Source organism: Neophocaena asiaeorientalis, unplaced genomic scaffold, assembly GCF_003031525.2.
Source record: "Neophocaena asiaeorientalis asiaeorientalis breed wild unplaced genomic scaffold, Neophocaena_asiaeorientalis_V1.1 scaffold229, whole genome shotgun sequence".
Taxonomy (NCBI): Eukaryota; Metazoa; Chordata; class Mammalia; order Artiodactyla; family Phocoenidae; genus Neophocaena; species Neophocaena asiaeorientalis.
In genome coordinates this window covers 379,280-405,644 of record NW_020174096.1, presented here as the reverse complement: position 1 = coordinate 405,644, position 26,365 = coordinate 379,280, and the positions used below count along the sequence as shown (strand labels likewise).

Sequence of the window (26,365 nt, the reverse complement as noted above, 5' to 3'; positions counted from 1 at the left end):
ATGAACTACAAGGTCACAGTCCCTTCTAGCAAGGAAATTACAATCTAGAGTGCAAGAGAGATAACTAAATTTACGTAAGGCCGAGTAGGCAACTGATGCAACAAAATATTAGCCAACACCCAAAGCCCACCTACTACTGGGCATCCTAACGAGTCAGAGCTCACGGGGATATGGCCCTGTCCTCACACCTGAGACAGGCCAAGGAGGAAGTCAAACTGAGGCTGTGAGGTGGAGCTCAACCTGGCGTGACGGGCACGGAGGACAAGCCCAGCTCCTAGAGGACCAGACTCCGACTTGCGTGACAACGCGTCCCTCTTCTCTTTGTGTACCAACTAGCCTGGTCTCTACACAAAGCTCAGCCCCTTGAGCTCTCTTGCGGCTCCCAAAACAACAGGGTCGGTGTCTACACTACGGGATCCACTGGGTGCTGGGAAGAGGGTTAACTGGCAAAGTATGCTAAAATGTGACCATTTTCTCCTGACCATTTGCCAGTCGTGCCTGATACTTACCCTTCAATCTAGAGTCAATCTAGTTTAGCTTCCAGAGAATGGTTCTCTCTGGTTGAACCTACATGGGATACTTTAAAAAAATATTGATTCCTGGGCCTCTCCCTAGACCAAATGACTCAGAACATCTGGGGTGGGCATGGCATCAACATGTTTGAAAAGCATCCCAGGAGAGTCTAATGCAGGGGCTGCCAGGATTGAGAACCACTCATCTAGGACAAGAAAGGAAGGGAGCTGGCTTTATCAGGTGTCTACTGTGGGCTGGGCACTGTGCAGCTCTTTACATACGGTGTCTATGGCTGTAGGTGCCCCTACCTCAACGTCTTGGAAGTGTTCTGGCCACGAGCATTACGGCCCCTAGGAGAGGCACTCAACCCTGGGAGGGACAGGAGATCAGGAATAGATACCCCAGTCTCCTTACCCCTCAGGTGGGATAGCTCTGAGGCATACTTTAAGCCTGGGGTAAGCAAACTAGTTAATATGTCAGGCTTTGTGGGCCATACAGTCCTTGTCTTACCACTCAAATCTGCCTTTGTGGTGCAGAAGCAGCCACGGACAATGCTGAATGAATGGGTGTGGCTGCATTCTAATAAAACTTGATTTAAAAAGACAGTGGGCCACACCCTGCTCTAAATCTGAACAGATTCCCAGAGGTCCTTAGCGGGAATGAGTCTCAGTTGCCCCGAGCAGTACCGTGTCAATAACATGCTATAGAGGCTTCATTCCCTTACCGTGCACTTCCCGGGATCACGGGCTATAAAAACTACTTACACTCAAATCCTCACCTCACAGCCTGCTCCTGGGGGCACCCAACCAAAGTCAGTATCTTGTTTTATTCTTATAACTGCCCTAGCAGTTGAATACTGTCATCTCCACTGTACAATGAAGAAATTGAAATTCAAGGACTACACAACTCCTAAGTGATAGAGTCCAGATTAGAAGTCTAAAGATCTCTCTACAGTACGACCAGAGTAAGGATGGATACAAACAAACAAACAAACAAACAAGCAAACACACACACACACACACACACACAAATACTTAAATATATAGTTTTAATTATGGTGGACAAAAGTACCACATATGGCAAATCATAAAGCAAAATTCATACAAAATTACAGATCTATGTGAAGGAAGGGGTTTCATAAGAAATAATACTATAAATAATAAGATTTGAGGGTTATGAAAAAATTACTTTCTCTTTTACGCTGTTTCTAATCTGGGGCAGAACTCTTTTCCCACCTATCAGTTAACTGACTGCAAGCCTGGTGCTATGCCTTCTCTGGCAAAATCTCCGGTCACACCTGGGAGCAAATGTGGCCATTCAAGGTAAAGCCCAAATATGTAATTTGGACCTTGAAGAGAAAGGAACTGGATTAAAATATCCTCTTATACATTTTAACATGCGGGGTGCGGTAGGGGCAGTAATTTCACAAAGTCCCCACAGATGCACTGGCAAAGTTCCCCCAGGGACCCCGGGAATTCCAGAGAACGGGTTGAGAACCCAGAGGCGGCCGTCAGAAGCCAATCTCTTTAGCTTACGCGGTCTTGCCCTCGCTGTCATGTTTGGTGGCGCTGGCCCCCTTCTTGCCCAGCAGCGAGGCCACCTTCTCTGCATCTCCATTCTCCACGGCCTGCAGCAGCCGGTCATCATTCTTGTTCCACTCGTTGGTCTGTGGAGCAAAAGGGAGACACAGAGCCAGTGAGCAATATAGCGGCCGCGGCCATGCAGCCGGCGGGACCTTGGTCCTCCCCACTCCCCAAGCCTCCCATCGCTCAGATCAGAACCTGCCCCCAAATGCACGACTTTAAAAATACCTTTCCCTTCACCATGGACACACCCAAAAAGACCAGTTTCCCAAAAGAAAACATCCACAACTCGATGAAAGAGCGGCCAGTCACCACACTCTGAAAGAAAAGCAACTTCTTTCAACTGAAATGGGGAAGATGAAGCAACTTAAAAAGACCAAGAGGCCAGTTTACACATTAGCTTATTTCTAGCTAAACCTGACAGCTGGCGCCGCAGAACACTGACCTTGGACCTGGTCAGCAGCTCACTGGGCTCCTGATGTTACAGGACCAACCAGCCACCAGCCCAAGGTTACCTGAGGATTTACACATGCGAGCCTCCATCTGCTTTGGTAGTTGCTGCTTCTGGCCTGTTTACTGGACTTGGAATTTTGAGTTGTATGCTGCTTTTAAGTAGCGGTCTAGGCCTCCGACTCAACAGAGTATCACCAGAAACTAAACTTCCTCCTGAGCAAACTATTCCACATCAAATAGCTCTGAGCAAAGTGTCCGCCACCACGGACCCTCAGCCCCAAGAGAACAATTCTGCAAACCGCAGTAACAGTAAAGCTTTCAGCTGCACAAAAACTAGTTTCTACTCTTAGACGGGAAAGAAGATAATATAAGAGCAAAAAGAGTCTTGAGTACTAAGAATTGTCCAACGTGAAAAGGCAGCAGTGAGCCATTGAAGATTTTAGAGCAGAGGAGACAATAAACTCGGTGATGGAAGAAGAGTCAATGGGAGGTATGTGAAGCATGGGGGGGGGTGTTCATCGAGGGGGAGGAGATCCTGGGAAACTTTGCAGGCCCAGCCTGCCCTCCAGACACATCCCCACCCCAGCCCTTGCTAAGCCTACTTTCTGGCCTCTCCAGCTGTGGACACCACCACCCTGAAAGAGAAACTTCTTCCCTCCCCAACGCTTTCTGTAGACAGGTCTCTAGGGCTGGCTGCTTCCCTGTGACACCAAAAATAAGAATCTCCAAGTAATTCATATTAAAGGCTTTGCCACGGACCACTTCCAGGAAGACACAAGGAGACTCTGGAGATTTAAAAGCTAACAAGAGGGACTCTTTTAAAGGACCGCAGTCTTCCACGGGCCAGAAGTGTGTCCACATCTCTCTGTACGCATGGAACTGGGAAACCCAACAGGACTGTGCCCTCTCATAGAGCAAGGGTGAGGCCACCAGATGTCCGCAGCACCCCTCCCACCCTAGCCTAGAGGCAGGGCTTTATGCCACAGGCCGGGGAGGAGTGCAACAGGTATAACCCAGGGTTCAAGTCAGGAATTTGCTTCTCTGAGAGGCTCAGGGCGGGGTGTCTTCCATTTCTCAGGACTCCCTCCTTCCCGCATGAAGGAGGAAGTCCTCCTTCTTCTTGCCATCACTGAGTGCAAGCACACAGCAAGCATGAGGTAGGTTTGAATGAAAATCACAAGTCTGTCCTCTAGGCTGCGTGAAGTCCAGAACTTTAGATGGACACCTACATGCTATGGATCTGAAGTCACCTGGAAAAAAAACAGCCCTCTGCCTCAGTTTCCCAAAGCTTTGAACTGGATGACCACTGTGATTCCTCTAAAGCTTAAAAGGTTTAATCTATAAAATGTCCCACACCAAACAGTGCTAGGAATTATTCGAGAACAGTACTGTCTGTGATAATGGAAATGTTCTATATCTGCACTGTCCAAAACTGTAGCCACTCGGCCAGTGAGTCTCAACCAGGGGTGACTCTGCCCCTCAAGGGACATTTAGCAATCTCTACAGACAGTTTCGACTGTCATGACTAGAGAATGCTCCTGGCATCCAGTAGGTAGAGCCTGGGGTGCTGCTGCTAAACACCCTACAATGCATGGGATGGCTCCCTCCCCCAACCAAGAATTATCCGGCCCCAAACGCCAGTCTCGAATTAGCCACACGTGGCTGTTGAGGCGTGGAAATGTGGCCAATGCGACTGAGGAACTGGATTTTTAATTTTAATTTTAAACTTCAAGTGCCAGTAGCTAGGGGCTACCATATAGAACAGCACAGCTTCACACGAAGGCTCTCTAAATACTGTTTAACAAAGAAAGAGTGTGTCTGGGCCAAATCATCCCCAATTCTCCTACAACAATCAATTTACTCACAAAGAAGACATTAGGTTTTCTCTTCAATTACAAATCGGGCTTCCTATTGAAGGGGGAGAAACAAACATACTGCCCAAGGCACAAGCGTTTGTTAGTGGAATAGCAAGCTTTACTTAACAACAAAACGTAGCAAACACCAAGAAACAGGTCAGCTTATTTCCCCCCATTGCATTTTACTAGCCACGACAAAACGAAAAAAGTTTACTGAAGCACATTTCGGACCAGTTACTCCTACCTACATTATCCCAAACGCAGCATCATTATTAGTGTTGTCTTTTAAAATCCTTCCCTAATTTAAACTGACCAAATTAAAACTGGATTGGGCAGATCAAAAGGATATTAAATCTCAGAGGACTGACTGAAAGTACCTAAGCAAAGAAAGGCCACATGAAAGGATTTTCCTTCTCAGTGCCGCTAAGGCCCTCAACTCGGGCAGAGAAAAATCTGATTGCAGGGGCTCTCTAAAATTAGTTACACGTGGATCTGTTACCGGACACAAGTTCGTGTGCCCAGCAAACCAAAATGTCGGGAGTTTGGAGCAGAGAAAGGTTTATTGCAGGGCCATGCAAGGAGAAAGGGTGGCTCGTGCCCCCCAAAACCCCGGACAGCAAAGCATTTTTAAAGGCGGGGTGGGGTGGGGGGTGGCGTCCCAGGGTATGTGATCAGCTCGGGCACAATTCTCTGATTGGACGATGGGAGGCTTAGGCACCAGAAGGTCTGGGGGGGCTATGTGCTCAAGATCATCCAGTAGTTCTTCCATTTGGTGGTGGTTTCTTAGCATCTGAAAAGCCCAGGCAATGTGTAGGAGATACCATTATCTGAGTACTTCAGAGAGGAGCTACAGCAGAGGATACGGGAGAGGGGTCTGTCGCGGGGAGGGTCCAGGGTCCCCGCTCGGCTACAAAGGTGCCAGAAGGGTGGTTTCGCAGGACAGGGCATGGAAGCCTTGAGCTCCCACACGCATGCGCACACACACCCCATACCTTGCCCTATGCGTTTCTTCCATTTGGCTGCTCCTGAATGGTATCCTTTATAATAAACTGACAATAGTAAGGGAAGTGCCCACCTGAGTTCTGTGAGCTGTTCAAGCAAATCATCAAACCTGAGAAGGGCGGGACTTCCCTGGTGGTGCAATGGCTAAGACTCTGCGCTCCCAATTCAGGGGCCCCAGGTTCGATCCCCGGTCCGGGAACTAGATCCCACATGCCGCAACTAAAGAGTCTGCATGCCTCAACTAAGGAGCCAGCGAGCCTGCCTGCCTGCCACAACTAAGACCAGGTGCAACGAAATAAATAAATATTTTAAACAAACAAACAAAAAACCTGAGGAGGGGGGTTGTGGGACCCTTGGACCTTATAGCTGGCCAGTGAGAAGCATGGTTGGCCCAGGACCTGAAACTGGCATCTGAAGTGGGAGCACTCTTGTGGGACTGAGACCTTAACCTGCGGGGTCAGACGCTAACTCCAGGGCGTTAGGGTCAGAGCTGAAGTGCATCGCTGGACACCCACTTTGTCAGGGAAGTTGAAGAGCTGGGTGTTGGTATGACAGAACCCTCCACCCCGGCCCGCATCCGGGGCTGTAAGCAGACAGGTTAGGGGGTCCCCGGAGAAAGAGAACCAGGAATGGCTCTCCTGACATAAGAGAAGCCATTCTGGCCTAAGCCATTTTGTGATCTAAGCCTGGCCATAATGCTTGCCCTTGAACAGGTCTCAGTGATTAATGATCCCAAGGGAACAAAGGAATTCGGAAACAGAGAAAAGGCAGCCAAACAATAGTGCAGCGATAAAGCAGAGTCCTAGTTCCTCCTCAAGCGACAGACATAATAATATATCTCTGAGTTCTTTAGGAACTAAGGCCCCCACCCAGGAGGAGGATGGAATGGTGAGGTTGACCCTCCTGACTTCAATCAACTAAAGCTTGGACTAGTTGACCTGTGCCCCAGTTCCATGCTGAATTCTCCTCTGCTCAAGCCCCCTCATGAATATGCATATATCCTTAGCATAAAACTTCCCCCACTTTGCTGTTCTGGGGGAGATGCTGCTTTGGGAGAGATCCCCGGGGTTCTCCTTACTGGCTGCAAGTAATGAATCCTTCCTCTTCCTGATCTTCGGCTTGGCTGTGTCTATTGGCTCGACATCCACCAAGAGGTGGATCCGGTTTTCGGGTAACAGTGTCAGAAGTAGATCACAGGATAGATGAAGTGTGAAATCTTGCCATAACATTCCAAAGTAATTCACTCATACTCTGGAATCAAGGAAGGCTTCCGGAGACCACCAGCACATCAATAAACCCCCTCCCCCTGCTGGCACTCCCTCCACAGGGCAGGCTCAGCTCTGCCTCCACGCTGGGCTCCTGGTTCCCTTAGAACAGTGTTTTTAACCTCTTAGTGGATTAATCCAACATCAAAAATAAAGTAGAAAAAAATTTTTAAACATCAGATGCATAATATTTAATAAGGTTAAACGTTCTATGAAACTTCTAAGTGTGTAGTGGGAGGTGATATAAAATATATTTCTTACTGGGGAATCACAATAAAAAACGATGGATGCCACTGCTTCAGAAGGCAGTCATCCCATCCGCCTCTGGAAAGGCTGCCTTCTAAAGCCCAATGGACCCTGCAGGCTCTTTAAGCCTTTCCAGGTGACCTCTCTGGGCTTCTCGCCGCTGTCAGTCCCCGAGGGCCCGCCCACTCACCTCCACTGAAGCCCACAGTCTAGACTTGATGAAATATCGCGTCAGGGCTTTTGTGCGCCAGCTCAGCGGGTGCTAGTTTTGTCTCCTGGTCTCCAGCTCCCTCAAGGCACTGACAACAGCCTTTATTCCTTAGCCCCGGGGTGCCTAGTAAATGCTCAGTGTCTGATTTTAGTAGGAGTTTCTTCCTCTTGATCAGCTTCAACCTCTGACTTGGCAAATATTTCTTTCTTCATTTCTGAAACTCTTTCATCCTTTTGCAAACAACTGTTTAATGATGTTTCAGATTTTATTTTTAAACAAGCTAAACAAATCCAGCTCCCTCAGCTTTTCTACTCCATTAACTCTTCTAAGGCCACTTTTCCGAGATTTTAATCCTAGGTACATTTTCTCCAAATCTCTTCCCAACCAAGGATCCACGCCCCATCAATCCATCAGAGTGAACCCAGTGTCCCCCAGTCAGGGGAACCGCATGTGAACTAGTTAAATATAGACTCCCAGGTCCCATCCTGGAGAGATTCTGGTCCCAGCGATCTGGGGAGTAGGGTGGGCAGAGGGCCCTGGACTGACCCAGGTTCAATGACTGCTCTGATTCGGATTGCAGGTTTGGGGACAATGGGAACCTAAAGCTAAGCAGAGAATTTACTTGAAAGAATTTTCTTCCCCCACAAGGAGTCATTAAGGACAGGGATGGGAGAAGAGAATTCTTCTTCACTTTTTCCTTACGGAACTAGGTATTTTGTTTCCTACGAAAGCTTAATAAATATTAGGCTTTCTCTAGGAGTTGCATGTGCAACCTGTGTATAAGACATGTATGAAATGTCAATGAAAGCATTGTTCATAATAGGCAAAAATGACAAACCATCACACATCCAATAACAGAACACGGATGAATAAATTACAATATAATCAAACAACGGAATATCACACAGCAGTGAAAATGAACACAACTGCATGCAAGAACACGGATGAATATTTAAAACAATATTGGTGAAAGTAGCAAGACACAAAAGAACACAACAGTACAACTGCACGTATATAAAGATGAAAACGGAGAAAATGGATCCATATTGTTTAGGGATGCATATGTAGATGATAAAACCATAAAGAAAAGAACAAGGATATTGGCTGGGGGTGTGTGTGTGTGGCATCTGGTCTGGAAGGGACACCTGGGCGCAGTCTAGAGTCCGGCTCAATTTCCTGACCTGGTTGGTGCCTCTACAGATGTTCGCTTGTTAAAGTCTACGTTCTTGTTTTGTGCACTCTTCGCTATACGTGATTTATTTCACACACACACGCACACGCACAGAATTTAGAAAGAAGTCTTGTGGTTCATTTTCTGGTCAAATCATCACCAGACCAAGTGCCTTTGGACAGTCTGCATTCTCACTTGCTGTCTCCTCGTCTCTAAAATAAAGGCGGCCTGCTGCCAGAATGTGGCTCTTCGGAGGCCTCACAAATCCCCTGGAGAAGCTGATTAACGTATGGACTTTTCTCAGAATAATGCACAAACACACAAACGTTTGCATACAAAAGAGGGTTCTCTGGGGATTTCCCTGGTGGTCCAGTGGTCAGAACTGGGTGCTTCTACTGCAGGGGGCCCGGGTTCGATCCCTGGTCGGGAAACCGCGATCCCGCAAGCCTTGCACCTCGGCCAAAAGTAAGAAAAAAAAGATTATTCAAAGAGCGTTCTCCAGCAGCGTAAACCCCTACCCCTAGGCCCATCTGTAAGCCTAAATTAAGAATGCCTGGCATAGAGAAAGAAAGAGCCTTCAGATTTTAAGTGCTGCCGAGTTGAAGTTCCAGCACCACCACCTCGCATTTAGGTGGTCTGGAGTAGGTCATCCACATTTAAGTCTCTAGTTCCTTATCTGTAAAATGGGAGAAACCTACCTACTTGCACATTAGCCTGGGAATTAAATGGAATGTACATAAAGGGCCTGCCACACATTAGGCACCAAAAAAATGGTGATTATGGTTAGGCTTAAATTAGATGATCTGCACGGTTCCCTTTCTGGTTTATGCTCTGAGTCTCCCAAAATGTACAAATTAGGACGGATGGCCCACTACCCTTTCAGAGGCGGATAACGCCTTAAATTTGCAAGTTCTCTACTATGCTTCTTAAGAATCACATTTTAAAGGGCTCTAGAGACAACACTCACAGACATGAAATTAACTATTTTAGTGACTATGGCTCACTTCTCCAGGAGACTGTTTAAACAGACACTGTTTCAACAGAGCACATTGGGCCCCACTTGCAAGTTCAGGAAGCCATATGTTACGCTCTGGAGACATGTGTAATGTGTCAGCTGTGAAGGGCAGCATGTGGGAAAGGCAGACCTTACCTTCCATGTGGGCTCCAAACATTCCTGCTAATATATCACAAATGGGATTTTCAATGGCTGGTCGGTAAGTGTCCTATTCGTCAAATCATTTCCAAATGACACTCTTACTTAAGAGCTTTTCCTTGAAGTTTGGCCCTTTTGAAAGACTTGCCTGCCTCCTGCAAGGGTTGCAGAGACCCTGTCAACCACACGATGAACGCTGGGGCTTTGGCAACTGGCGACGTCTGCCCTTGGCCAGACGTGGCATCACCTTCTTTTCTCTTGGTTTAATCACTGGGAACTGAAAAACCAGTGGAAACTCAGTGGTCGCAGACGTCTGGCTAGTGGGCAGGTTTGAGTTTTGGAATACACCAACCCAACCAAAAGAATCCAGAGGCACAGAGCGATCCAGGAAGAGAAAGTTTCTTTGACTTCCTTTAGGAAAAATGCTAAAAACCCTAAGGATCAAAAATTCACGGAGCTCCTGCTGGACAGAGGTTGAGCGGCCATCCGGAGGAGTCTATTTGAGAGATTATCTTTGGCAAGACTGCCTTTCTCGCTCTAGTTTACGGAGAGTAGACTGTTTTGCCAAAATAATCAGTTCGGCTAAAATGAACATTAGACAAAGTAGACAGTGTTTTCACCACGGGGAAGGTTTCAGATTCACACCATCCAGGAAAAAAAAAAAAAAGAACACACACCTCCTATTTTAAGACAGAGGACAAGAAACTGGCAAGCTTGGGGCCAGATGATACTTTCCCCTGTTAACTGCACCAGCCAGCGTTTATTAGATATCTACCTACTAGGTACAAAGTAACATCTGAAATTCTATAGAGGTTAACATTCACGTATTTGTTCTTTCATTCATTCAAACTCAGTGCCTTTTACATGATTGGCATAGTCTTTACTGAATTTTCTATATAGTTGAGACAAAACATAGCAACATGAGAAATATGCCAACAATACAAGACTCAGAGTGGTAAAAGGAGTGAAATGGGGAATCAGTCCAATGAAAGGGAGGGACGACTTTCAGCTGGGCAGGAAGGGAAGGCTTTTTGACTGGATGATGAACTAGATCTTGCAATGAGTAATATTTAGGTTAATGGAAAGAAGACACAACAATTGAAAACTGCAAGATGTATTTAGAAAGGAGTGTAAATAGTGAGCTGATCCACGCGAGGCCTTCCAAGACTGTCCTCTTCGGCATCCATGGAACACCCAGGAAATTACCAATAGACAAGGACTTAAAAATCTGACCACTGTCCTGTCTTTAACAAGCCCAGCAGCTTCATATAATGTCAGTTACTTCAGACCAAAAGGTAAGTTCCTCTAAAATGAGTTTCCCTCTCCCCGCATTTTTATGTCAGTTTATTCACACATGCAGGTTCCAGTGTCTCTGTGAATCACCCTGAAACCTGCCAGCGTCCCTTCAACAGACTGTGTTATGTGATCCCACATAAATGCTGAATGCTGCGTCACGGACCTAACACATAATTATCTACACCTCCACCCAGAAACAGGCTAGTCCCTCTGCCAGACGCACTTCACACAACCGCCCTACTCACTGCTAGTCACCTGGACCGGTCACTTCCCCGGCTAGGCTCTCCCGTGCTCCTCTTCCACGGCGTTTGGCACAGCTATAATTACACGGTATTCCTCAAGTACCGGCCAGTCAACCTCTCACTGGACTGGGGTCTCCAGGGCACGGCCAATGGCCAGCATCTATCTTGTTCATCATAAAGCCGTGGCCCCTGGCCCACCGCCTGCCAGATGGTAGGGGCTCAACTCAGAGCTGTTCCTCCAACAGCTTTGTTCTCCTTCCTTCTACCTCGGGAGCCAGTACTGATTAATCTCCATTGATGCCTTTGTCTCAGTCCACAAATGCATGTAAAGGCTCCATAATCCTACCAAATTCCTTCCTTTGACTATGCTAACCAGCTTAAAACATTATTCTATACTTAAAACCATGTCACATCAGGTAAAAACAGTCTCAAGGGAACAGAGATAAATCTGGGAATAGGTCAAACCAACTTTACCCTTCAGGGAGAAAAATGTTTCCATCCAATTCAGTTGGGCTCAAGTATTTGTTTATTTTACATACATACAACAAACAGGGGAGTATGTGTGTATATACACATACACACACACATACATATACGCACACACAGTACCATGGCAAGTCCTAGGGATAAAAAGATGGATACGAAGTAATGTGGACACTGAAGAAGTTCATGTACTTCTGAGGACAGAAACACACCCAATAACTACTTACATCATCATCTGTCAGTGCTCAGCCAGTGTTGAGAACTGAGTGCTACCGAAGCCCAGGGAGGATGCTATTACACCCAAAAGCAGCTAAAATCGCATAGTTCTAGGAACTGTACTACAGTTCCTACTTAATATTACATAATTGTAATTACATTAATATTACAAAAATGTAACCCCATAAATATATAAATACAATTTCATATTAACAAAAACCCTATGAAGCAGGTACCATCGTGAGTTCATTTGACAGATGAGAAAACAGGCACCGAGAGGTTAAGAAGCATGAAAAGCTACTCTTGGTTCTCTCAAGAGAAGAAAGGTAAAGCAGCTCACTTTAAAGAAAATGAAGACACTTTTTAGGATGAGCAACACTGAAGCGTATTTACAGACTGAGGCAAGCAAGGGGGTCAGTGGAGAAAGGAGGAGTGCAAAACATAAGGAGTGGGGGAAGGAAGTGAGGATTCAGCCCAGGCAGAAGGCTGATCTCTGTGAGTGAGAGACTAATTAACTCATGTTACAGCTCAGAGACAGAAAGCAGGAAGAGGAGGGCAAGCAGAGACTCCGTGGTAGAGAGGACGTCAGTTTGTGTTTTATAGCTTCTGTTTTCTCGGGGAGACAGGAGGTAAAGTAGGCAGGGTCAGGGGTGGGCTAAGGAGCTCGAGAAATGTTCCCAGTAGCTCCTGGGGGAAATGAGAAAGGAATCCCACTTGGAATGAGTAAAGGGGTTTGCAAGCAGCCCTGAAGGTCCAGCTGAGAGCAGGAATTATAACTCCATAAAGAAACCACTTAGTGGTGGTGTGGGATTTTTCACTAGAAGCATTAGGTAGGACGGGAGCAAGGCGTGGGTAGCTTGATCCATGCCTGGAGACTGGGAAGACAGATAAAGCAGAGATTCCAGGGTCAAGAGGACAGGAGGTACCAGGGAACAGGTATTTGAAACGACTATGGGATCAGGGCAGAGAAGGGTAAGGTCTGCAGAGGTAGGTGGTCAGATGGGTCATTTAGACGAAGGTTAGAATTCCCGTGATGATAGCAGAAAGGAAAAGTAGGAGCTAAATTCCTAGACAAAGAGCCCCCAAAAGATGATGAAGAAAGCGAGATGAGGGTGGCCCGGCATAACCAAAAAGAGTGATTGTCAACAGAGAAAGGAGTGATGAGGTTGCAGAGCAAATGGCACAAGCCTTAATATAGAAATGGCTTCCTGTGACTTAACTTGAGTTTCTACTAGGTACCAGTCCCTTCCGGGTGCCCTCAAGAATTGACTTCATTTCAGTCTAAGCACCTGTACTGGCTTGAATAGTATCACTATAAAAGTCACGTCCCCCCGCCCACAAACCCCAGAATGTGACCTTATTTTGAAAGAGGGTTTTTGCACATGTAATCAAGTTAAGAGCAGGTCATTCTGGATTAGGGTAGGCTCCAAGCCCAATGACTGGTGTCCCTGCAAGGAGAGATGAAGACATAGAGGAAACAGAAAGAAGGCCACGTGATGACAGAGGCAGAGACTAGAGTTACGCTGCCATTAACCAAGGAATGCTGGCAACCACCAGAAGCTAGAAGAGGTAAGGAAGGATTCTTCCTTAGAGCCTTTGGAGGGAATATGGCCCTGTCAACGCCTTGATTTGGGGCTTCTAGCCTCCAGATCTGTGAGAGAACAGATTTCTGTTGTTTTAAGCCAATTGGTTTATGGTATTTACTATGGCAGCTCTAGGAAATTAATATACCATCCAGTGAGGTACTTATTATTATCCTCATTTTACTGATGAGGAAACTGAAGATCAGAAAAATATAAGTATCTTGGCCAAAGTTACAAGGTCAGAAAGTAAAAGGATCAGGATTGAAACCCCAGACCTTTGTACCTTTTCCACTGTACAGTCCTGCCCCTCACGTATGTTCACTGCACTGGGGAAGACCAGGTAGAACACAGATGGTGGGCCATGTGAGGCAGAGGGACACACCTCAGTCTGGTGGTACTAAGATTGGAAACTCTAAGCTCTAAATCCTTTTTAAAAGCAGGAACCCCACTAAAGCAAACTCAATATGATACATGAACTTCACGGTTATACAAAAGCATTTAAAGTATGGTTATTTATAAGCATATTCACAGTAAGGTCTCTTTGAGTAGTAAGCTCATATATATATTTATTTATGAATCATATGTAAATGAGACTTGATTTACTCAAAGAATGTTCATTACTTAAAGGGAGATACATGTGTAACAATGAATATCTTAAGGCCTGAGCAAGGCTTTCCTTGCACACAGACAGGACACCTCTGGACATGTCTGGCTATAATCCAAGCACACGCCACGTGCCAAGTATTTCTGGCATGCATCTGAGCATAATAGGCAGCCACAGCCCCTGAGCTTTGCTCTTTACCCAAGGGGCACAATATAGATTTCACATGAAGTATCCAGACGAAATGATTTCATCCATAAGGTCTTAAGCCAAATGCGTGAGTGCACTTTAAGTGCCTAAATGGTCAGAGAAGAGGATGTGGGGGGCGGATCCCTTGCCCTGCTCACGCCCAGGCATCATGCCCTTTATAGATGTTAAATGATGACCGCGGGACAAAACGATAGCTAAAGAAATCCACGAGAAGAGGAAACACTCCTTGAAGTTACAAATTCTATGAGCGTTCTCTGCTCTGTATTTCCTGCTCCCCCTGCCCACTCCCTGCACTGGTACCCCACCCCATACTCTTCCATCTGGAACCAGTCAGTTCAGCAGGTGAAAGCTGGGATCTTCAATGGGGTAGATGTCGACCCAGAACCAGGATATCTCCATTGCCAAGGCCTTGTTTTCTTGTTTGGGGACTAAGAATATTTAAGAACCCCAAGTTTAGGGTAGGAGACCAAGGCAGCTCCCCCTACTTAGTGTCCCCTAACCATGTGCAAGTCACAGGTGACTACAGTGAGTCGAATAATGCCCCCCATTCATATCCACCTAGAACCTCAGAATGTGACCTTAATTGAAAATAGAATTTTGAGATAAAAATGGGCCCAAAATCCAATGATTGGTTTCCTTATAAGAAGTGAGGACAGAGACATGGGGAAGAAAGCCATGTGAAGATGGTGGCAGAGATTAAAGTGATGTGTCTACAAGCCAAGGAGTACCAGCAGTCAGCAGAAGGTAGGAGACAGGCATGGGGCATTTTCTCCATCAGGACCCCCAGAAGGAACCAATCCTGCCTGGGCCTCGATTGTGGACTTCTGGCCTCCTGGACTATAAGAGAATCAATTTCTGTTTTAAGCCATCCAGTCTGTGGTAGCCCTAGGAATCTAAGACAGTGACCCATGGAAAGAGGGTTGCTTAACCAGCACAAAATGGCCCACACAGGACTCCATCCCCGCTGACTGCGGGTCAACAGAAACCTTCTGGGGGACCCACAGATGACACTGATTCAGTTCCTGTTTGTTCACAGCCAGCAGGGTACAGACACAGAAATGGGGAACCTGCAGTAAGGTGGCTGTACCTAGCGTCTATCTCAAGGCTGGTGGAACGGCCAAATTTTAAAAAATCGATTTCTCTAAGTTTTTCAAAATTTTTAGAAGGAAAAACTTTTTATGATTAAAAAAATAATAATGTACCTGTTTATACCCCATGTCTTTCAAAAAGCATGGTTAAATGGCTACATAACAGAATCACCTAAGTCTCTTGGAAAAAATATGAGTGTTAACTTTTAAAAATTCTCTACGTGATTCTATTGTGAGCCAGAACTATTCTTCCCTGGGCAACAATGAAGATGACACATTAGCCTGATATTAACCGCATTTGTCTCTGTTAAAATGCTGAACTAGTCGAGAGGGTGAATCTCAACATTCCCTACCTTTCCGCACATAAAGGTGGCATAAGTCCCAACAGGCAACCGAGATGCCCCACAGAGAGAAAAGGACCTTAACCAAACTCACTGCACCCTCCTTCCGACGGGTCCCTTGTCCTGATGCCCGTGCCTTGGTTAGTGGTAAGTTCATCTGAGATATTGTGATTAAAAAAATATATATATATCTGATCTCCGTCCCCATTTCCAGCACAGAGCTCCTAAAAAAAAAAAGTGTCTTTTGTTATATTAATGAGGTGACTTTTGGACCACAACTAAGGATGGGGGCTGGTTGCCAGGAGAAACAATCATGTGATTAGAGGGTTGGAACTTTCAGTTCTGCGCCCCTAGCCTCAGGGAAGGGGAGAGGGGCTGCAGTTTAATCAGCTGCCAATGGCAAATGATTTCATCAGTCATGCCTAGGTAAGGAAGCCTCCATAAAAACCCAAAGGACAGGGTTTAGAGAGCTTCCGGGTTAGTGAATACCTGGAGGTGCAGAGAGGGCATGGGAGCTCCGTGCCTGTTCCCCATACCTCTCGCCCTGTGCGTCTCTTCCATCTGGCTGATTCTGAGTCATCTCCTTCTATAAATAAACCAGAGATCTAGTAAATGGAATGTTTCTTCGAGTTCAATGAGCCGCTCTAGTAAATTCATCAAACCCAAAGAGGCAGTTCTGGGAACCTCTGATTTATAGCCGGACAGTCAAAGGTACAGGTGAAGACCTGGACTTGCGATTGGCATCTAAAGTGGGGGCAGTCTTGTGGGACTGAGTCCCTAACCTGTGTAATCTGATGTTGTCTCCAGGTAGACAGTGTCAGAATCGGGTTGAAGAGTACGACACCCAGCTGATGTCAGTGAATTGCTTGAAGGTGTGTGGAAAACCCCACCTACTGTAATTGGTACTAGAATCATATTGTCAGTCAAGCCAAAGACCCTGGCTCTTCTCTCCCTCCACCTCCCCAGCCAGTTACTCACCAACAACTGTTGACAACTGCTTCTCTGGTTTCGCTTGCGTTGACTTGTTTTCCATCCTACAGCCAATGCCTTTAACTAATCCAGTTCAGTTCCACAAACACATGCTTTTGTCAGGCATCACTCTAGACACTTCAGATGGGGCCCTCCTCTTTGGGCACACCGACAGGTACAGATACTTGGAGAACCAGGGAAGAGGTTCTGACACGGATCACTGTTTACCTGGGACGTTTCAACAGCCTCTTAACTGGCCTTTCTACCTCTGGTCCCGCACCCTCCACCCACCTCCACCCCAGCCCTCCTTCTTCCCATGCCAACTTCCCTGGGGGTTAAATGTTCTTGCCTTCTGCTCTGGCTCACTTTCATATACAAAAATCACCCATGGCTGTCTATGGCCAACAAGAGACCCAATACTCTTTAGCGCCCCTCCACACACACATACAATGGAAGGCTTCTCTTAATCCAGTTTCAAACCTTCAGTTCCACTCTGCCCACCTCTCCCTCTGGCCCCCGCCATGGCCCTACACAAACGCTCCACTTGAGCCAAGCTCGTGGGCTCCAGAATCCAACTTATTCTTTCCCCTTCTATGTGAAAACTACTCAAGTAATTTCTCCTCTCTCATTTCTATCTTGCCATCTCTCTCTGCCGAGGAGGCATAAAGCTGCTCCCTGCCTTCTGTTTTAACGAAGTTTTACACTAGCCTTTGAAGTATATGGTTTTCCCATTTCATGTCTCACAGAGAGAAGATAGGGTGCAGGGCTAAGAGCTTGGATTCTGGGCTCCTGGATCCAAGCCCTGACTCTACCACTTACTAGCTGTGTACCCTGGAGAAGTCATTTAACTCCCTATGCCTCAGTTTTCTTATTTGTAAAATGGAAGATAACAGCACATTTAAAAATATTTGACTCCCCAAACAGATTGTACTTGATGGCAGAAAATTTCGTATTCTTCCACAGTCCCCCTGCCCCTGTTAGTTATCTGAATATTTTTTAATGAATCAATACATTAAAATAAACCTTCTCCAGTTTGGAGGAAACATTCCAGGGCCCCACCTCACCACTACCACTCCAAATTTCTATCTATGCTGCAACTGGCTTTGGAAGCCTCAAGAACCAGAAGGTGACTTAAATAATCAAAACACTACACACACATAAGCGCACTGTCTAATGTTATCAGAGGTTAATTTTAAATAGTCTGGATATTTCAATGTATTTTAGGCAAGAGATACCACTGACTTATTTACAACAAAATTCTTGTAGTTCTCAAGAAAGGGCATAGATGTTATAGCTTTTCTACACTCCGATAATAGCCAACCCAAAATAAACTCCAATATCCACCCACAGGGGAAAAATCTTGTTCCAAGAAATTATTTCTGCCTGACGTCTGAAGGCAGAGGGCAGCGGTTTTTAAGAACACAAGACGAGGGGCCATGACGTTTATCATCGGTCTGATCTGTCTGAGGCTTCCCATGAGCATGTGTACAGATGGCCCTCCTGCACCACTGTCTCCCCGGTCCCCCAAGACAAAGGGCCCCCGAGGAGAGCCCAAGAAGACCGAAGCCCGTAACTGCACATTTCCTAATAAGCGCGACGGACAAGCCAAAACCAAGGACACTGACAGATACAAAGAACTTTGGAAAACTCATCAAAGTTCCCATATGTAAAGCCTCATTCATTATCCTTTTAGAGCCCAGAAGGGATTCCCAGAAAAACGTCTCGTCTTCGAATTTTATGATTCAGCTAGATGCCGAGTGCCAAAAAAACACAGACAAAAGGCACCAAAAGAGGGAAAATTCTAGTCAAGCAATGCTGGAACTCTGATGTGTGGTCTTGGGCTATGGGTTTTGACCTTCATCTAATATAGATGTCAGGAATCTGCAGTTTGGACATACACACTGGAAATGAATGAGTCTATTGGTAAAACAATGAAATAAAAATAGACAACGCAGATGCTTTTGAAATTCTGAAACTCCATTTTCCAGGGCACGTTACACACAACTTATTGTCACTCACAGTCCATTTCTACTGAAAGTTGCTGGGTGTACATCTAGTGGTGGCCCACAGACTGTGAAGTTCAAGGACAGGGGCTCTGGCTTTCACATCTGTATCTCAGGCACCTCGCACCAGCGCTGACACGTGGCCAGTGATGAATACATGTTCATCAAGTGAATGAATGTTTGCCCGAGTGAAAGACTCCAGCAGAGCACTGGGCTTTTTAAAAGATAGTGTTGCTACTAAAATCACTGAGGAAGTAGCCAGCCCTCACTATTCTCCTAAGGTAGCCTTCCCTCTTCACTGCAGCTCTTTAAAAGTTATTATCTTGACATTTTCATCTTGACACCTCCCTAGACTCCTGGCCATCAACGGACTCCCTTCTACCTATTCTAACAAATCCAAACTCTTCTCTCTATCAGATCCCCAATCTCATGGGCACTTACTGAAACGCAGTATAATACAGTGCTTTAGAGCATGGACCCAGAAGCCAGACAGCCTGGGGTCACAGCCCAGTTCCAGCCCCGTGGCCCTGGGCAAGTTCCTTAACTCCTGTGTGCCTCAGCTGTAAAGTAAGAGATAGTACGAGTCGCTTCTACCATAGAGTAGCTGTGAGAATTAAACGAATCAAATATCTGCAAGACATTTAGAACGCGGTCTGGCGTACAGTAAGCGTTCGGCATGCGTTTGCTAACATGGTTATTATTCACGCTCCTAAGGGAATGCCCTTTGTTATTTTGAACAGTGGTTCTCGTCCTCTGGGATTACTGGCTCATGTCCACGTTCACAATACACTCCCATGGCCAATCCCAGATTGACTGATGGCTACAGCACATACGAGACTGTCTACAAGTCCCGAAGCTCCAGCTGCAACTCTCAGCTAAGCTACTAAAGTGGTTGGGACCTCGGGAAAATTCAACAATGTCTTAAATATCTTGACCAACTTATCAGTGCCCCATTAAAATGAGCTGCAGAATATAAGATTAAGAGAAAACTTGTATCTGCCCAGGAAACCATGGAGAGATGACAGCTACAAGCCAGAAACTTCAGGGAATTTCTTATAGTTTTGGGTCAGATGGGACAAGTTTGAAGAACGGCCAGTCGGACCAATGATGACAGCTGCCCTCTTGCCTGTCAGGAAGATGCCGGGAAGAGACTCCAACAAACTCCATTCATGATGCCGAATTCAGAGGGATAAAGGGAGGTGGGGAGGGTGACCCCTCCGTGTTACCACAAAGTGCACCACATGACAACAGGACGCTGAAAAACATGGGAGGCCGACAGTGCAGGCATGTGTGGCTAGCCCAGAAAGGGGCGCTGCCCCAGTGAATTCCAGGCTGCCCCCGACACTGAACTCTAACACAGACAAGAGTTTCTTGCTACAATCACCTCAGAGTCACACACTCCTCAGGCTGCTAGGCTTCTGAAATGGCCAAGAACAGAATGACAACCATAGACCTCCTTCTACTTGTTTTTTGGATTGAAATATTTGAGCGGGAATCTTATCCTATCTGATAGAACCCATCTCTTCCCTCAATTCTGGATGAGCACAGCCGTCCTTCTATAGATATTAGCTGCCGGCACAGCACAGGTCCTAAGAACAGCTCCAGCAAGTCCAAAAGAGGCGAATTTCTTTGAGGAATCAGAGCACATTCGTTCCCGTGACACAGAATTACTCTTTAAGAAACCAGAGAGGTTTTCTAATATGTGCTTTTTCAACTAGATTCAGGAGAAAAATATGTCTAAGAAACTGCTCCACAGAACAATCTGGAATCAAAGACGACTACGTGAAGATGCCATATTTAAGACGTGTTGGAAACAGTGAACAGCAGACGGAGGAATCTAGGAAAGTTGGAGCTAAAGTAAGAGACAAGTTTAACTCAAAGGAAAAGAAAAAAGACAATACAAAGGAAAGGAAAAAAGGATCCAGGCAATATATGATGTAGAAATCTGAGCAAAGTTAAGAAATAAAAGAATTAATAAAAGAAAACTACCTTGAGCTAAAGAAAAGCTTGCCTATAAAATGAAATGACTCTCCAAGTTGTGGCTAGGATTAGAGAGAGGGGAGCGGGGGGAAAGAGACCAGTATCTTGAGACATATTCTGTCGACATCTTTTTAAATTTGAAGGATAAAGAAAAAAATGCTACTGGTATCCAGGTAGAAAACAGGTTATTTTCAAAGGCTCCCCAAATCAGGCTGGCTCAGATTTCTCCAAAACACTAAACACCAGGAGGCAGCGGCCCACCACCAAGAGTTCTGAGAGGAACCGAGCATCCCGTGGCAGTTTTATCTGACAAAACTGTCCTTCAGGTGCGCGGAAAACAGAAACTCATTCTCAGACACCTACAGCATGAGTATGCCCTTACCTAAACGCTCGCTGAAAGTTTTCAAAGCCATGGTCCCCTTGACCAAGGAACGAATCAATACAAGAACCCCCAAATCTAGGAAATGTGGTTGACATAAATCTTGTGCAGCAAAAGGAAGAAAATGGTTAATACGGCTCTAAAACAATGAAGATGTAGATAATCTTCGAACCTGAAAACGAGAATGCAGTGTTGATTGCCAACACTCTAAACATTTAGACTTGACATTTCAAAGTTCAAGACAGCGTATTTTCCTCCAATGCACGGTCCTTCCATAAAGGGCATCCTGCTGGGAGACGGTGACCTTCTTGGAATGAATGACAGGTGTACATTCAAATAACTGCACAATTCCCCAGACGGTTTTTAAAAAACCAAACCACTCTCAGGATCTGCCTCCAAAATTTTATGGTGGTAGTACTACTTTCCTTAACTTGTCAAAAATCCTTCAAGACCAGCTTAAGTGCCACCACTTGTACCCCCAACATATCCTGCACTACGTCACCTTACCTCTGAATTGCTCTGTTTCGTATCCTAACTATACCGATTACAGTACTCAGAACATAGAGGGGGATGCTACAGATTTCTAGATAATAAAGTAAAATGTGGCAACCGTTAAAAAGACCATTCTTACGACGTTTTCTCGTAACACGAAAGAATTTTTGTGCCTTCTGTTATCTCAATTTATGCAAACCCACTTTGTACACAGACTTTTATGAAAACGGTCTAATTTAACCTGAATTTTAACTTAATCAAAAGGCTTTCCAAGGTGTGTCTGTAACTACGGACTTTGAGGCCAGCTTGGCAGCCAAACTACTGGCATTTTCCTCATATATCACTCTATACACACTCGAGCTCTGCACCTGCCCCCCCGCCTTCAGAAAAGATTAATGATCACCTTCTTCAGAGAGTTGTTTTGGGGGCTAAACAGGATAACGCATGAAGACCACACAGTGGTGTGGTTTGTACACATCAAGAGCTGAGTGAACGTTTGCTCTTATCATGACCACCTGTATCATGTACCATGCATTTTTCCAGGCCCGGGGGGTCCACAAGAAATCAGACCCATAGCCAGGTTCCTAACCCACAGAGCTTACAGGCTGACACTCGACTCACACAGACTGAAGAGATGCAGACCCATGACGCAACATTTCTCTGCCTGCTAAAACTCCCTTCTAATTTATTAAGCCCTAGGCACTTAAGTAAACCCTGTGGAATTAATTTTCCTGAAACACTTCAGTGATTCGCATAAATTACAGAATAGTCAAGATATAAGACAAATAGCATTTGGAAGCTCTTTCTACAAGTTAGAGTGTTCACATTTTCTGGTCTTCAAAATAAAGGCCACAACATCATTTTTAAAGTTACTTGGAAGATTTATACTGTAATAAAGGCGTTTTTCCAAATTACCATGTACCTTTATAAATGCCAAATAATATTTAGGACATTCAGTTGTTGAAATATAAGCCAGATTGTGGAATGATGTAATAGTTATTAGACCAAGTAAGAGAAAAACTGACTAAAGCCTCAAAGTTCAGATATTATAAGAAATATATAAATTCTTCAGTAATTAAGGATGTAGGACATGTACAAGAGAAAAGAGCTGAGACAAGTATGTATTCTACCTTTTCACTAAGCTAATAGTATAATCTCTTTAAAAAACATTTTTATATATGTAAACAGATTCACTGCAGAAAAGTTCAAAAACTACAGAGAATTAAAAAGAATAAAACTTACAGAATCACTTTCAATCCTATCATTCAAGAATAACAAACCTGGTACATTTTTGTACCAGTCCATATTTTTTCTATGCATAAAGCAAATATTTTGTTCTATGACCTGCTTTTCTCACCAGGTAATACATGCTAAACATTTTCCCGTATCAATAACGAGCTACAGCAAAAGTTTTTACAGCCGAAATGGTAATGACATCTAGGTTGTTACCAGGTTCTCACGATTATAAACAGCTCTGGCTTGAACATCTTTGAACATTCATGTCTGTATAGCGTAGTGTGATTTCAAGAATAAATGAGATAAAGGCACAAATACTGCTAGAATCTTCCCAGCCTGCCAGTTAATGCCCCACTTCGTAAGTTTACAGGGTTTTTTTTAGCCCTTCAGACCATTAATGGTGTCATTCAACATAGGTGCTCTTCCTTCTTACCCAAATGTCTTTGACACCTAAAATCTTGATATGATCTTCCCTATTGCCTCAGCATTAAAGACAAAGCCCACTGATGAGGATAAAAAAACCACGAGGGGCTTCCCTGGTGACGCGGTGGTTGAGAGTCCGCCTGTCGATGCAGGGGGCGCAGGTTCGTGTCCCGGTCCGGGAGGATCCCACGTGCCACGGAGCGGCTGGGCCCGTGAGCCATGGCCGCTGAGCCTGCGCCGCGGCGGGAGAGGCTACAGCGGTGAGAAGCCCGAGTACCACAAAAAAACAAAACAAAACAAAACAAAACAAAACAAAACCACTAAATGACCAAACTTCTAAAAAAATAATTGGGGTTGTATACTTCCTCCAGAAGTTAATGAAAAGGTAACAGAGCCAGCCCTGTTAATATCAGCTTCCTAGTCTCTATTAGAACTAGAGGAGCGGGGAGAACAAGAGTCCCTTGAGGGGAGTGCAGTGCGCATGTTTCCAGGCACCCCAGCTGCCCAGCTCACTCCCCATCCGTAACAACTGGTGGGGTATCCAGAGAATCCTGCAGAGATTGGGGGTGCCTCCAAGAAGAAAAAAACATCCCTTCCACTGGTTGCCCATCTATTTAGGCAGTGGACTGGCTGATTTCGCTGTGTCCTGAGCAACAGAAGAAGAGAGAAGAGAAATGAAGAGAAGGAGGGGCGGGGCAGAAGAAGAGAAAGGCAGCACCAGGAAAGCAGCCGACACACCCACAGCTTGGAGAGGCAAGGACCTGTGAGTTTCCTGGGACTTAAGTGGACACCACATTATGAAGCCTTACTTGAGCCATCTTGCTGGTACCCTGACTGAGATGGCTGTCCTGGGGTGAGAGGACGCCAGCAGCAAGAGGGTAGTGAGGGGGGATAGAAAAGGGCCAGCTGGAGGCAGAGCCCACTGAGTGAGGGTGCTGAGACCTGGGCCATGCTCTGAGCGAGCTGTTGGCGAGAAACAGCCTTGACCAGTGAGAAGAGGGCAGCAGCCGCACCTGGCTACATAGAGAGCTGTTCACCTTCCCCGCCACCCCCGTGCTTCTTCCCTGTCCCTGCCCCCACGCAGGGGGGGAGGCAGGGGATGGGGGCTCGATCCCCAAAGAGCAAGGGGCCACAGTGAAAGGGCAGAGTACTCCACGTCTCCCTTACTTCCAGTGCCTCGAGACAGGGGCAAGCCGCACTGGGGGAAAGAGAAAAGATTTCAATCACCTTGGAAATTGATTTTTCAAACGGGACTCATCTCTGGAAGTGTGTGGAGGTTGCACGCTGTGAAGGGACAGGAAAGGGAGATGGCATGGGCATGGCTGAAGGAAGGCAAGGACCGAAGAGAAATAAAGACCCTTTCACTTTTACACCTCACGGACTTGGGTCCGTTCAATAGATCAATTACAGCTCAAATAGGGTAAAACACACATGTTCTACAGGGGCACTACAGTACTGACCCAAGCCTGGGCTCAGATCTTGGCCTGGCCCATTCATTCATTCAGAAGATACTTACTGAGCACCTCCAGTGCACTGGACGGAGCTGTGAACGAGACCCACAGAAAAGCCCTGTGCTGTGGAAAGTTAAATTCCAGGAAAATATGCGATTCTGGGAAACTCTCTGAACCTTCTGCCTCCTTAATAAATTTCTAAGAATCCTGGAAATTAACTATAATAAAACAATCTTTTTCTTTTTTTAACTTCAGCAACACACTTAAGGCAGCTAAACTGAGATGAACAGCTTGTGTTTCAGAAACCCAAGCGCAAGTCACACAGAGGCTTCTAAACACAGAGAAGGTACTCCAGGCTCTCAAAGTGGAGGAGGGCAAGAGGCTGCAGGAGGGAGGCCAGTAACAGCTCGCCTCCTGTGGGTCAATTCTAGCCTCATGACCACTGTTTCTAGATATAAGGAGGAAAATGTCCTCTAAGTGCCAAAAAATCTATATGAATGACTTTCCCCAGCAGGGTATATATTTTGCAAAATTAATGGTAAGGACTAGTACTTTTATAAGGCAGGAGAAACAAAGAAGAACTGTCTTGGTGAAATTAGCACTGGTAATTCAACACATCTAGTACTAGGGCTGTGTCTGTATATACCATCAAATCCATGAGCCAGATTTTTCTGGGTACTTGAAAAGAGTCAGGCCCCTCCTGGGCACTGGTCCATGGGCGGTAGCTCAGCATCACTGCAGAGCAGACGAGAACCCACCACACGGCCAGACGCCACCTTCCTGCGGTGGGGCAGCCCCAGCAGGCTGTGCCTTCAGGTCACAGGCTCTTGGGCAATCCCTGGGGGGCTGGCAGCTCCTGAGCACACCCAGGCTGGGCCCCAGCCTCTGCCTTTTCTTACTAAGTCATTTCCAGGGGCCACTTCCACTCCGGGGCCTGTGATTCACTCCTTGCCTCACTCCTTTCTTTACAGGTATAAAACAGGTCGCGGGAGGATGAGGCAGTGCTTCACCATCGCCCCCAATCTTAGTGCTTTAGTACAACATGCACCCTGGCTGTGTCTGGACTTGGGGAACGTCAGGCCATCTGTCACTGGTTAATCCTCAACTTTCCTGCTTTGAATCCATGTAAACTTCACCCAGCCGGTGCAATCCCATGCTTTCAACTGTCTTCTATCAAAACAGGAGCCGAGATGACAACATTTACAACTTCACTAGTTATTTCCTTAAATTCTTTTTTCCCCCAAACTCTTTACAAGATGCCACTTGCTATTTCCCTTTTTTTTTTTCTTTTTGGTCCTGCGAAAGGGAAGCACTTAGGTAGCTGGGTGCCAAGAAACTAGAAAATGGAAAAGCAATGTGTAAGACAACTTTGCCAACAGCCTCCATGTACCGGGTCAGAAAATGCGAAAACCTCCCACAGGTCGAAAGTACCAAGGCTACTCACTCTTGCCCATTCTAAAATAAATGAGTAAATGTACAAATATGCAAATAAATAAACATCTTATAGAAGCATTTTCTAGGGCATATAATTGCCAAATAATTTACCATTCACTTAAAATATAAAATAAACCCCCAAGATATTACTTTCTTAAATACAGTATCTTTGTTTTAGGTGAACGTAAATAGTGTAGTTTAAATATATGTATGGGAGTATATTTTCTCAGCTCACGTTACACATTTTAATCTGTTTACCTTATGGTTTTAAAAACAAAATATAACCACATGAGAGAAAATTATAAAGAGACACACAAGAGGAACATCCACGCCCATAATTTGATACTCTGCTAAAACTAAGGTCAAACATTTAGCTTTATTTCATTTTAGTCAATTTTCCTAAGCATCTCCTTCTAGCATAACTGATTTTTGCCCTGCTTTCTTTCACACTAATGTATTAGAAGCAAATTTATAGAGCAATACAT

The 26,365-nt window shown here is 45.5% G+C and overlaps 1 protein-coding gene across 6 annotated transcripts in view; it reads right to left on the bottom strand.

Moving 5' to 3' along the window:
* Positions 1–26,365, bottom strand: part of RAI14 (retinoic acid induced 14) — a 143,838-nt gene that overhangs the window by 50,633 nt on the left and 66,840 nt on the right. For 5 of the 6 annotated variants that reach the window (XM_024754661.1, XM_024754664.1, XM_024754662.1 and 2 more), the window contains exons 1-2: positions 2,325–2,389; positions 2,049–2,179 (exon numbers count right to left, since the gene is read on the bottom strand). In XM_024754661.1, the coding sequence (XP_024610429.1) occupies positions 2,049–2,179; positions 2,325–2,378 (185 nt within the window). In that variant the 5' untranslated portion in view covers positions 2,379–2,389. Of the gene's footprint in view, positions 1–2,048; positions 2,180–2,324; positions 2,390–26,365 lie in introns of those variants that run through there. The other variant, XM_024754663.1, reaches the window with a different exon arrangement.